Below are 14,069 nucleotides of genomic sequence, written 5' to 3'. Positions count from 1 at the left end.
TAAAGCTTTTTGGATTTATTCAAACCATTGTCTAATGCCACATTGGATTCTTCCGCATGAAAATTTAGATATACTCACACACCCCACTTAGCTTTTTTCTTCTTGGTGTTCATTTTCCTCTCTGTATGAATTAATTTCACCTCTAAAAAATTCTTGTCTCATGCTAATAATATGGAACATAATTGGTGCACTCATTATCAATTTGCAGTCTTGAGAAAGCCTTTGAAGAAGAAACACTTGTCAACTGTATGAGAAGTATCTGACGTAGAACCCAATGCTGGCCTACCGGTGTCATCAACAAATAAATCCAGTATACATCATTAGAAGTGTTTCAAGTAGATTGATAATGGAATTATATCCCCATGTTCCTTTACTGGTGTGCTACAATCGGTTGACGTATGCTTGTGATGGATTGTTCTGTCTAGTGACTCGTGCCACGCCTAAGTGAAGATCAAAGAAGACATGCTGTATGCAACAGCACCTTTCAGTATTGATATAAGATCTCTGAACCCAAAAGAGGCACCCAAACTCACACAGAAACCATATTGTTCCGCAATCTGCGTGACAATTGAACCGCACAGCTCCTGACGGTTGTAGGGCAGCACATAAAATACACTTGGGAATGAAGACCATAGAGTACTTGTTTGCATGTAGCTGGTTCACAAAAGGCCTGGTGAAGCAAGCCCTGCTTCCTCCAATGACTGAGGCAAAAAAAAAATTCATTGGAAGATCAAATGTACCACAAGATTCATCCTCCACCAGGGGCTAGCAGGCTAGAAACGTTTCTATTGTGGACCCCAAGAAAAATCTCAACATGCTCATTTGCAAATAAAATTCAATAGGAATTGCTTCTTTCATATGACTTTAATCTTCTGCTTTGAGCAACCTATGGCTTGTTAATTCGTATTTAAAAAGGGCACCATGATTGTGCAGAGCACCCTATCCCCTAAGAAAACTGGACATCATTTTTAATATGTCTGAGCCCCCCACGTCACAATTCTTCTGATAAACACTGAATTATACATTCCCGAAATTCTTGCATTTAAACTGGTCTGAACCTCTATTCAGAACACGCTACATTCCATACATTGGGTGATGGAATAGTTAGAGGTGAAATAATCTCATTATATTCGGTAGGAAACCCACAGCATGTGAAGGGTATGTGCCTTCTCCTGTTCTTTGCTTCAAGGGTTGCTTTTGGGTGTTTCATAGTGCAGTCAGTAGCTACATTTCATGCAAATCATTTGTAAACAGGGATTGAAATATAGGCCATGTCAGGAGGCTTTTGGCAAGGGAGCCAAAAGAATATCGCTTTGACATTCACTAATATGGGTCTGGATTGCTCCATTCCACTGTAAACAGATTTTCTGCGCAGACAGGTTTAAGTTGGTATTTTCTGCTTGTTTAGATTTGTGCTGCACAAGTGCTAGAGCAGTCTGAGGCTGGGCAACTTTGAGAAATGTTTAGGGGATGCTTAGAGCTTCAAGGGACTTTAAATGGTGGCACAGTAGAAAGAAGCAGCACGGTTCCAGCAGGGGGTTTCCGTTCTGAGTACCAACTTGAGGATTGCCACTGGCAGTGCAGTTACTAGAGGAAAACTGGCCTAGAAGTAAAACTGCCCCCTTTCAAGCCTGAGGTTCAGTCCTGCCCTCCTAACTGGGCTGCTGGATCTCACTAGCTGTTGCTTGATAAGACTGTCTGCTGGACATCTGCTTTTCTGTATTTACAAGACACCAACTGGGCGGAGGAGACACATAAAACGAAGTGATCATAAGCTTCCCCAGGCCACCCCTCTGAAGGATTAGTGTGTTACAGATAACCATAAATAATGATATGTTAATATTGTGTTCTAAGCACAATGTATTTGATGCCCAAGGGCACAGTGTGACCTGTCTGTGCTGCCGCCCTGGCACAAAGGTACACATTGGCTCTGTGATGCCCCGGGTATGACTGTGAATACCTTTTGAGGACAGGTCATAATCTTAAATCTACCTAACATTGACATTTTGTATTTAGCGCACCACTATGATTGGCATGGTCTTGTTGCGCTGTGGGTGGACCCGGAAGCATAAAGATCGCATAACAATGTATTAGCCTTTATCTAGTGTTCCGCTGGGCTTTGAGGACTGGCGCAGTGCGGTTTAACTTAAAATGGTTGCTTCCGAGTGTTGCCATGATACAGAAGGTTTTACCTTTACTAACAAATAGCTCTTAATGCCCCCTCAAACTGGACCACGTAAGGACTGGAATATTTCATGAATGCATTTTCAGATGAGCTTTCAAGGCTTATGGGTTTTTAGCAAATGTAAGTAATCAGTGGGTGGTAAAATGCCCTGTCTCCATATTTTCAAACTTTCTCAGAGGGTAAAACCACAGAATACTCTTTGAAAGATGCAGGCTCGCCACCTTCGATTGCTAGCTTTAATCTGTTATTTGAACAGTGTCCATGCAGGCAGCGGGCAGGGCCAGTGGTGGACATCGTTGGCACCGGTGGTTATTTCCAGAGGGGAAAGTGGGCAGCAGCCACATAAGTGAAATTTCGAGAAGCTGCACATATTTATGTATTCACTTACAAATTAACCCCTTCCATGCTGGTGACGAACCCCAGCCGTCATGCACTAAAGTGCTCGTGTGCTGATGACGGCTGGGGTTCGTCATGGCCCGCCCCTGTTCATTTGTTTACCGCACAGGGGCGGAAACCTGCCAGCAGTGAAGGGGTTAAATACTCGGGAATCAGCCATTTTGCCTATCAAAAGACATCATTATCAAGCAAAAACAGCAGTTTACTCTTAACAAGCTCAATGGTATTCACTTAATCAACAACATAAGAAACAGAGTGGAACATGCCAGGATTTGAACATGAGACACTGAAATCAAACAGATCCCTACAGGGGATGCATTAGTCCTTTATTCCACCAAGACCAGTCATCACAGCCACTAATAAAGTCACAACTATGCATAAACAGAAACTTTAACCTTCTCTTATACAGACAACCATTTCAACAAACACAATACATCACCTCTGAAACTTGCCAGCGAAGGTTGCGGAGCTGCTTTAGTGCCCACATTTTACACAAAGACCCAGATGGATACTTCAAATGGTGCTGGGCAAAGGCCGACTCTCCTGCATACAGAAGTGAGCTTGCTCTTCGTGCGACTCCCTTAAGCACGTTGCGCGATGCGTAGAATCCAGTCCATGCCTGGAAAGGCTCTTTAAGGGAAAGAAGACGCTACGTTTTTTAACACACCAGTTCAAGCAACTGAAGCTGTAAGTGTTGCTAAACATATTGTAACACATTTTTATTTCAATTGAACAATCAATAAAGTTTGATTTTCGTGCAAATACTAAGGTAATACTGCAATTCCTGCTATTTCCCAGAGGTACTTACCTTGATCTTCTTACCCCTCAAAGGGTTTTGTCTCAATTACTCTTTTCAGAAGTATTGTTTTCTAAATTATTTAATTATGTAAATCAATCGCTGTGGCTCGATTTGCCTCCTTACATGTTGCACCATTCGAGGGGAATTCACGAGCATTACCTCTTACATTTGCCTGATTGTACATGTTGTACAATTAAGCGTAAGTATAACATTTGAAACAGCTTTTTTTTCTGTAGAAATTATTTTGCCCCATGGAGAAACCCGAATTTTGGTGATATCCCTTCCAATTATCACCTGGAAAGGATTTACTCTTGTAGTGTTTACCTTCAACCCTTTCCATAGCGTAAATGGGACAAAGAAAGGTATGTGAATACCCAGGACCCTAAGCGTTCTTAGGTACACACAAACAAAAAAAATAGCCTTTCTGGCTTTACAGGTTTAAGTGTGGCAACTTTTATAGCTCGACTACCAAAACCTATATGGTACCATACTTAGATAAACCTAAAACAATTCGTAAATAACACGCAATTCAGATTATGTTGTATATGTTCTGGTTTGTCCATGCTTTAAGTAATATATTAGGAATACATCCTATTAGGTAAAAAAAGATGTGCTGGAACAAATGTGCACCATCAGTCAGAACAACGCCCACTACAGAGTTGCTTGTCACTTTAATGACATGGATGACAGAAAAAGAGAATTTCAAAGGTTTTTGCCACTGGCAGTATCTGACCAATTATGAGATGCGACAACTACGAGTTGTTACTAGGATGACTGGAGTTCAAGTATAGTATTGAGTCAGAGACTAGGATTCTGCGAAGAGGAGCTGAGTGTACAGGGGAGTTAAATATTAGAGTACTTGCAAGCAAATGCACCATACGCTTTGCAGATTGAGGATTTCTGCACTCTTTCTTGTTTTTTATGCATGCTATCGGACATATACAACATATTATTGTTCTGCACAGGGGCTTGAAAAGAAACACTGCACAGACAGTTCGATAAACTTCACCTTCCATTAATTTCATCTTCAGATAAGGTTCCAAGTTATATGTGCCTACAGGGGCTTAATTAGCGGTGTCTTGTACTGTTGTTTTGATGTATTTGGTACTATTGAGGGTACATGTGGGCTTTTTAGTTTTTTGATATTTCGCTTTTTTATGCTGACAAAGTGATGGACTTGTTGAAATATGCACTTTGACAGTATGGTATGACTTTAATGAGTATCTACGCTCTCTCTCGTTAGTGGAATGTATGTGGAAACTGTGTTCGAAGATGGTACTCATCCATCTATCTTCTATAAGGTGGTTGTGAATTTGGTAGACCAATGGAATCGCACGTCTGTACTGTACTACCCACACACTCCAGCTTGTATTGGCAGGCCAGGTCCTCCCTGGACTGGAACACAAGCAACCCAAGATCGGGTTCACGCCGATTGGGCTCCTCAGTCAGGTGTAGCTTGGCCAATAAACCCAGAATAGCTCAATGAAACCGACTTAACTCTGTGGGTGCTAACACTTTGCTCTGCCACCACCCAGAAGTAAATAATCCAGATTCTCACAGTGTTGTAGAAGGCTCCTAGTTGTGCATGCATTTTATTTGAAAGGAAATTAAACAAGATTTCCAAGCGGAGCTTCCAATACTAGCTGCTAAACTAATGAAAATGTTAAACAATAAGATATCTAGGATGTCCAACACACTGTCCATTTTACCAGACAAATAAAATTGCAGTGTCTAATGAAACAGGAATATGGATTCAGCATCCCCTGCAATAGCTGTCACACTGCACAGCTGAATTAGATAGATTAACACAGACCAGTATTGTGGTAGAATCTGTCTTTGTCAAACGGTCTCTAACTGGCCAACGTTTATAATATGTAAATATATGCAAGTATAGTGACTAGCTGCTCTCTCCAAACTACACAATGCCTTTAATTTGATATGTCACAGGAATGAACGAGGAGCAGAAGTTTCATAGATATTAGTGGATCAGCTAAAACACTAAAACAAGTATCATAAGCTGGCCTGGGCGTAGTTCGTTTAGTTTCGCTACGGGGTACTCCGCGAAGTGGCAGCTCAAGTTAGTGAACTTACAATTCGCAAGTGGGGGGAAAACTCTGCTGCACTAAGCGGAGCGGAATTTTCTGCACTGCGCGAGCTCCACAGAGCGCGAAGTGCAAAAAACTCATCGAACGGAACGGAGTTCACCGCCCAGGCCTAATCATAAGGCACAGACAAGTGCTATTGCAGAGTACACGATGTAAGAAAAGTTCCAGGACATTAAGCAGTCACCCTACATACCTGTAGAATATGGAAGAAAGTCTTGATCATTCCGTACATCCCAAGTGAGGTTTTCACTATAAAGGGCCCGAAAGTAGTCGCTGAGGGTGGCATACTGCACTCTCACACCATACTCCTCAGCATGCTTATTTATATAGTCAAGCAGTGGATCCATATTTTCAAACTGAACTGATGAGTTGAAAAATTGTTTATCACAGCCCTACAAATGAAAACGAATGAGAAATTAAAGCAAGAAACAGGGAAAGCAACCTGAAATAGTAGCTCACACAAATATAACTTGTAAACAAATCTGCCTTAGAGAAACACGTTCTCAGTACACATTGCATGAAATCTGCACATTTCCACCTTCATGCATGTTGTTAGAACTATGCGTAACCGACACCCACTGCAATAACACATCTATTAAAGTCTGAAGGATGTAGCTCCCGAAATGAAAAATGTCTTGATATCTGAAAAACCCCAGTTGATCTGTTAGTGAAATGATGTACTTCTGTAACTCGTGGGTCACAGGGGAAGTATTAACTATACTTGTCTCATATGCAAAAGTTAAACGTCCACAAACAATGATGAAAAAAATCTTATCTTACAAGCTCATTCTAAGTTGCGCTGTAACAATTTTCTGCCCCAAGCCACCCACCTTGTCATCATTAGGTTGTCCTTACAGAAACAAGTATGGGTAGAGGTGGTGGTATTTGTTACATTTTGTAGATGCCCAGAATTTTTTTTCCAGACCACCGAGGGAACAAGGACTTAGTCAATGTGCCAATCCGAATTAGAAAACTATTTGCACTGCAACCATTCTTCAACCCACTCAGTATTATTTGAGCAAGATGTGTTTCAGGAACGATCAATAAGTAGACATTACACGGATAGTTGATGTAACCCCCAAACCTTCTATCATTAAAGAACTACATTCTCAAGAACACGAGAGATACATTTTAAATACATTTAAAATCAAAATCCTACTCTAGTGCTCACCTTAGGAACTGTAACTATAAAAAAACAAATAAAATGGCAGAAGCAATGTTCGCTAAAAGCGTAAGTAAGAGAAACCACTCTAAAATGGCTATGGTGATAAATCTATAGCAATTCTACCCCCATACGTTTATGTCTGCAAAAAGCACACAATATTATAGTAGTCCCTGACACCGAAGAGAACTACTTTGTGTGTGGATGTGCTTCATAAGAATGTGCAGAATTCCGTAACTTGCAGCCCAGCCAGCCACTGACTAAAGGGGAGGGACTCACTGCCCAGTGATGCATGCTGCCGTGGGAGGAAATAAAATGTGAATAGCACAATAACAGATTAATGGAAGAAGCCTGTCTGAAAAGCCCTATAGCTACGTTAGACACATATGCTTAGTAAAATCCAAAGGTCTTGGATAACACCCAACCGAAACGGCTAACTGAACTACATTGGTTGCTAGTGATGGAGCGAGATGTTGAATGAGATTTCGTTCAAGCTCGCAAAGTTAATCCATTCCATTCCAATTCCATTATAAGTATAATAGTACTAATGGCATGTGTTGAAATAAATAACCAACTTAGTTTTAAAATTGCAGACAGTACACGCGGGACTAATGTGCTTTTATGTTGCATTTGCAAGAACGCGGAAAATTAATAAGCTAACCTTGTCTATCGATTTTGTCAGTATTAAATGCGGCTGTTTAATTAATGGCATGTGCTTTATTATTTTTGTGCAATATGTTTTGTCGTGTCTTTTCTGTGGCAAAAGCTCATTTAGAATCCTTGTGGCCTGAAAGAAGAAGGTTATTATGAAGCTGCTTTTTGTGCTTTGGCTAGGTAACATAATTAACTCGGTTAATATTTAGAAGAGGGGGTGGGTAACAGAATGGGTCTCAATTCTCTAATTAATTACGGTCTTGTGTTTGTTTAAATACTAGTTTCCTGAGAGGCCTTTTGGGCCTATAAAAGATGGCGTTTTGAAACCTGTCCAGAGAAGAGCCTTGCACACACGAGAAGTGGAAAGTTTTACCACGTTGACAGAAATTATTGTTGAATAAAAGATGTGCATATTGTGCTCATGGAGTTATGTCCAAGGACAGGAAGCAGCAGGATTGCCAACGTGAGGAAGCTGAGAATTGTAACTCGAACAAACTCAATTTTGAAATATTCTTGAGGAAGCAATACATTATGAACAATAGGGCTAAAGAAGAGTCCGTTCTTGGTTTGAAAGTGATGATGACATGGATGGTCTGACATAAGTCAGCCAATGGGAACTCTGATGGTAACGAAAAAAGACACTTTTTAAGAAGAAGATTAGCTAGTTAGAAAGGTACAAAATCTGGCCCTACAGGCAGGGGGGGGCTCTTGCTTCCAGATTCCTGAATGACATGCTGATGGACTTCTGGTGCACGTAAGGACAGCAGTCTTTATTAATTATTCCTTAGGTGAAGAGCGTTTTAGACAGGGAAATAGAATTTAGGGAATTGAAACTTTTATTTTGCTTTAATTCATGCTGATAGATTTACCTTTTTAAACTGTCAGACTAATGTGCCTTTCCTTGAATGATGCTTTCAAAATTGGTAATAAAATAATGATTTCTGAATAAAAATGCTCCTTCCTTGAATAAAATAAAGTTAATAAAATTAGATTTTTGAAATGACAAGCTGGTCTTGTTTATTCATGGTCTAGTTATCATTATTAGATCCATTCGCCTTAGTGACTTAATTAAATGTCGTATGATTAAAACCATGGAAAGAAATAATTAACTGCAGTTGTATATATCTTTGTAAATAGTTTATGAATAGAGTGTTTAATTAGGTCACATGATTCAGTCGCTCAAAATTGTCTCTTCAGTTTATGGGCCTTAGTAGTGATTCATGATTAATGGTGAGTATTGTGAAGATGAGTAGTGTTATTGAGACAGTTTTTCCTTAGGAGCGCTGGATCAATTACTTGGTAGCAGAGGATGGTTACTATGGTAACTGACATGGTACATGATACATAGGATGCATATCTAAAACATGTTAAGTTTGTTCAGTTGTTACATGTAGTCGAAAGGTTTTTTCCAGTAGTGTGAAAATTCCTGGTTTGCCGGCAAAGAGTTAAGTGTGACAAGTGAGGTTACCAGTGCATTTGTTCCGTTTCAAAATAGAGGTATTGACATATATATATATATATCACAGGTGTTGTGGACATACAGCACAAGTTTAGGGATCTTAGGTGTGTTAGTTAGGTTGAATGTTTAGTGAGGATCGTCTATGAAATTGTAGCTTTCGAGTATAGGGACAAATGTCCTGCTTTAAAACTCACTGCGAAAAGAGTAGTAGAATTTATCCAAGCTTGAGTGAAGGGTAAGGAAGCGTTGTCTATTCTTACTGGCAAGTGAGGATTTTTGTTGGCGGGTTAAAGTCCTACCAAAAATTTCATGAATGAATGGTTAGGGATTCTTTCCATTTGATTGCGTGTGTTAGAAGGGTAGAACAAGGCTACTTGTTTCTATCAACGAAATTAAATATTCTGTGAAAATAGCGTTGTATATTTCACGCGAAAGGATACTTGTTTGTCTGAAAAAACAATCTCTTTATTTTAGCGAAACAGACAAATGGTTTGTTTATGTGAAGTTACTAACTGAATTCCATTGAAAGATTTGTAAAATATGTGAAATTATTGTGTAAAGGAGGGGTCAGTTCAAGGAGTGGAACGGAGACAGCGAAGCTGCAGCGGCAGTGTACGTCACATGGTTCGCGCTGTGATTGGCTAGCATACGTCACAGTATTCGTGCACTGATTGGCTCCTGTGACTTGGTAGGCTGGTACCTGATTGGCTCATTCTGAAATTCAGTAATTCTATTGGCTGAACATAGTAGTGACGTGACTTAACCCGATTGGTTTGTTGGTGAGTTTCGCGCACGGATTGGTTAGAGTAGCGGAACAACAAGAAAATATTTACGATGTTTTCGAAGTAAGCGGATTTGTTTAAAAACATGAGTTATTATTACATGTATGAGGAAAAGAAGCCTTCATGGTTTCAGAAATGAAAAAATATTTTCAAAAGTGACAAGAAAATTGAAACGCGAGGTGGAAAATTACTTCATAAGTATAAAACACCTGCAGCTTATATGGAAGGTGAATTTGGTTATCATACTTGCCTTTCGATGGAGAATTGGATGGAATACACTAAAGATGATGGTGTTCTGGCATGGCCGGAAGATGGGTCATTTAATATTAAGGTGTTGAAAAACTTGAGAGAAAAAATGATGTCTCTTGTACCAAAACCCAGACCTACACAATTTGAGGCTTAAGCTGAGTGGGAGGATGAGATGTTTGACTTAGAACGAGAAAACAGAGGTATAAAAAGAGGCACTAAATTAGACATTAATCAAGAAACTCATGAAGATAGAATGCGTCGTTGGAGACGAGCAGATATGTGTAATGGTTTGTACCCAGCAAGATTTGGTGAGGAAATAAGTCAAAAGAATGCTGCAAAGAAAAAAAATATTGCTAAAGATAGTGAAGCAGAAGATCCAGTATTAGAAGAAATTTACATTACAAAGACAAAACGCCCGCCACCTTATCAACCAGTTTGTTCATGGTCTACCCCGAGAATTCCTCAAGGAACTTCTCCAAGTGCTCCTCCTAGATAAATTAATGATGAGTCTCCACATAGATTAAATCAGAATAATGCAAAAATTCCCGAAAGAGTAAAAACAAGAACTAATTCAAGTTTATCTGAATCTCTAGTTCAGGGAAATGAAATTCCAGGAAATATAAAAAGAGCAGGAAGACTTGAGGATATTCCAGATATTTGAGAATACCTCAGATCAAAGGAAGAGTCAATACAACAGTTAACTAAAGGCATGGAAGCAGTAACGGTACCAGTAACAATTGGACCTGTTGTTCCAGTTTTTGATCAAAAAGAAATTAGACATTCAGCTTTGACTGTCCCTTTAAATACAGAAATTCAGAAAGTAGCTGAAAATTTTTATTCAGATTCATCAGAAATTCACCGACAGAAAAGGATGCCTGACTTAACTTTTAATCAAAGTTTTTCAAAATGATCAATCTCCAACTGTTGCAGGTTCTGATTCTGGATCTCCAGAAAAGAGCTTAAGTAAAATAGATTTAACATGAACCCCACAGTCCCCAGAATTTAAATTACTTGATGTTGCAAAATTGAAAGCAGATTTAGAGGAATTAATTATTGGCACAATTGGACCTGACAGTTTAAAATTATATCAGGATGATGAATTGTTGTTCATTTGCAAAAGCATACAATGGAAAACGAAAACCAAATATGATCACTTAGAAGAAATGGCTGCTGAATTAGAAGTAGATCTAAGTAGACAGAAAAATTTGCCGAAACTTTACAGAGTGGATTTCTCTGAAAAAGATATTGAAAATATGAACACCACAGGAAGGATAATTCATATAAAAGAATTAATAGTGTTTCTAAAAAGATTAGGTGAATTAAGCAAATGGAGAGTGAAATGGACAAAGAAAAGAGAGGAAGACAAAAGAGAAAGAGGGGAAATTGTAACTGAATTTCCTATGAGAGAAATAGCTGGTGGAGGGTATGTTCATGTTCCATGGACAAGGCAGGACATTTTGCTGTTTACAAATGATTTTCCCAGATTGAGAGAAAAACCTGTGGAATGGTATCGACAGGTAGAGAGATTTGTTAAGGTCTCAAAAGTTCTGTGGATTGATCTTGATGGATTCTTTGATATTGTCGTTCCTTCAGATCTTTGGACAGAATGTAAAATTTCTATAGATTGGCCCAAAGAAGACCCTGCCTGAGATAAAGTAACAGGTGCACCTTCACCTGATGTTATAAACCCGTATGATAAAGTGATTGTGTGGTTGAAAAACAAGATTCCCCAAAAAGAAGTAGATTGGGTTCAAATTGACAGAACAAATCAGGAGCCAAAAAAATCAGTACATTCCTTCTATGAAAGATTACTGCTGGTATTTAAACAATACAGTGGTTATGAGAAGCTGAGTGAGAAGGATATGAGCCATTTTATATACAGATTTGTATATGGCTTGAAACCTGGAATTGGAGAGATGATCAGATCAGGAATAGTTGGTTGGCAATCACTCTCAGTTGATGACATCCTGAGAAAAGCAAAATACTGCAGTGACGAGATAGATGCTAAGCAAAAGAAGCTAAAAGAAAAAGCAATGTGGGCACAGGTGAAAGTGGCAGAACAACAAATGGCAACTTTAGAAAACAACAATGTTAACCAGAATCAAGGGAAATTTAAGGGTAATTTAAGGTTAATTTTAATAAGCCAAAATTAACAGGTAATATTGAAGAACTTAAGCAGAAACTCCAATGTTTTAATTGAGGCAAAATTGAACACTGGAAGCGTGAGTGTAAAAATCCGCCCAGAAATTTCAAAAATACATCATTAAATCCACAGATGCAGAATGAGATAAATCAGCAGCAACAGCTACAGCGACAGTTTAATGAGATAAATCAGCAGCAACAGCTACAGCGACAGTTAGTGAATCAGCAGAGTCAGATTCCACAACCGCCACTTCCAAATTGTGTTAATGCGCAGAGATACAATTCTGAAACAGGATTCTGCGGAGGTGAACAGGTAAACAGATCACCAAGAGTGAATGTGTCGAATGTTTCTCAACAATATTGGTTAAAAGAGAATGATGGAAGTGAGTCTGATGATTACTTATGACGGTGCCTGAGAGAGGAGGAAGAGTGTGTGCTTGGAGCCACTCTTGAGGTAAATCAGTCTGGTCCATTTGTTAATGGTAAAGTGAATGATGTAGAAATCACTTTTCTAGTGGACACAGGTGCTACCCGTTCTACTGTTAGATCAGTGGAAATAGAAAACCTGCCTCTCTCTGGTGACACTATCCAAGTAGTTGGAGTAGCTAATCAACAGATTAAAACAGATTTAACAGAACCAGTTAAAGTCGAAATTGGCAAATTCAAAGACAAACACAGATTTGTAGTCCGTGATAGCAGTCCTGTAAACTTGTTAGGAAGGGACATCCTTTGTAAAATGAACTTCAAAATATATTGCTCACCTGATGGTATTGAGCTTCAAACTCCAGAAGAGGAGGATGGCCTTTATAAATTAACAATGTTAATGGTTGAAGCAGAAGAAAGTAAATTATTTCCTGCTTTTGACAAAAATTATTTACCTGAAGAATTAAAAGAGACGGTCAATACTAAAATTTGGGATTTATCAGGAGACGAAATGGGTTTAATGAAACATGTAGACCCAGTTAAAATAACAGTGAGACAAGGAGCAAATTATCCAAACATTCCTCAGTATGAAATGAAAGCAGAAGTTATTGAAGGTGTCATACCTATAATTGAAAGATTCATAAAGCAAGGTGTTTTAAAAGAAATTGAGAGCAGCCCATGTAATTCACCAATAATGGGAATCAAAAAGCCAAACGGAACTTTCAGAATTGTTCAGGACCTGAGAAAGGTTAATCAAATAGTTGATCCATGTTGCCCGGTTGTACCAAACCCAGCGGTAATTCTTTACCAGATTCCGCATGATGCAGAATGGTATACAGTTATAGATCTTTGTAATGCATTCTTTACTATTCCATTGCATCCAGAGAGCCAACAAATGTTTGCGTTCAGATTCCAAGAGCGTATCTTAGCATGGTGTCGTATCCCTCAAGGGTATACAGAAAGCCCATATATTTTTAATCAGTTGCTAAAGAAATCCCTGGAAAATCTAGATTTGCCTGGTAAATCGACATTAGTGCAATACATTGACAACCTTCTTGTTGCTGCAAAAACACAGGACAACTGTGTGACAGATACCATTACTCTTTTGAATCATTTGGCAGATGAGGGACATAAAGTGTCACCTGCAAAATTACAGTTTTGTAAACAGGAAGTAAAATATCTTGGTCACAGGATTGCAAAAGGAATTAGACAAGTGACAATTGAAAGAATAAATATGATCCGAGCAATGCAAACTCCAAAAACACAGAGACAATTCAGAATGTTTCTAGGAATGGTAGGTTATTGTCGTCAGTGGATTAGTGGATTTTCGGTAATTGCAAAACCATTACAGAGACTGACAAAAGCAGACATAAAAAACCCGATTACCATAACAAACTGAGTTAGAGGCTTTTGAGCAGTTAAAAAGAAGTTTATGTGAAGCACCAGCATTGGGAATGCCGGACTATGAGAAAGAATTTGAGCTGTATTGCAGTGAAAGAGAAGGATGTGCATTGTCAGTTTTGATTCAAAGACATGGGAAACTGAGAAAGCCAATTGCTTACTTTTCAGCAGTTCTTGACCCTGTTGCAAAAGCATTGCCAGGTTGCTTAAAAGCAGTGGCTGCAAAAAGTGTGAGTCTGGAGCAAAGTGAAGGGATAATAATGGGGTTTCCTGTAAAAGTGGATGTTCCCCATTCAGTTGAAATTCTTCTTA

General features: G+C 39.0%; 1 protein-coding gene across 1 annotated transcript in view; it reads right to left on the bottom strand.

Moving 5' to 3' along the window:
* MAN2B2 (mannosidase alpha class 2B member 2) overlaps positions 1-14,069 on the bottom strand; it is a 331,173-nt gene that overhangs the window by 197,270 nt on the left and 119,834 nt on the right. The window contains exons 7-8 of the mRNA XM_086964114.1: positions 5,679-5,877; positions 3,021-3,211 (exon numbers count right to left, since the gene is read on the bottom strand). Of these exons, the coding sequence (XP_086820240.1) occupies positions 3,021-3,211; positions 5,679-5,877 (390 nt within the window). The remainder of the gene's footprint in view (positions 1-3,020; positions 3,212-5,678; positions 5,878-14,069) is intronic.

Source organism: Lissotriton vulgaris, chromosome 3_2, assembly GCF_964263255.1.
Source record: "Lissotriton vulgaris chromosome 3_2, aLisVul1.2, whole genome shotgun sequence".
Classification (NCBI taxonomy): Eukaryota; Metazoa; Chordata; class Amphibia; order Caudata; family Salamandridae; genus Lissotriton; species Lissotriton vulgaris.
The sequence above is the reverse complement of the archived record's forward strand: the minus strand, read 5'-3'. Positions and strand labels throughout refer to the sequence as shown.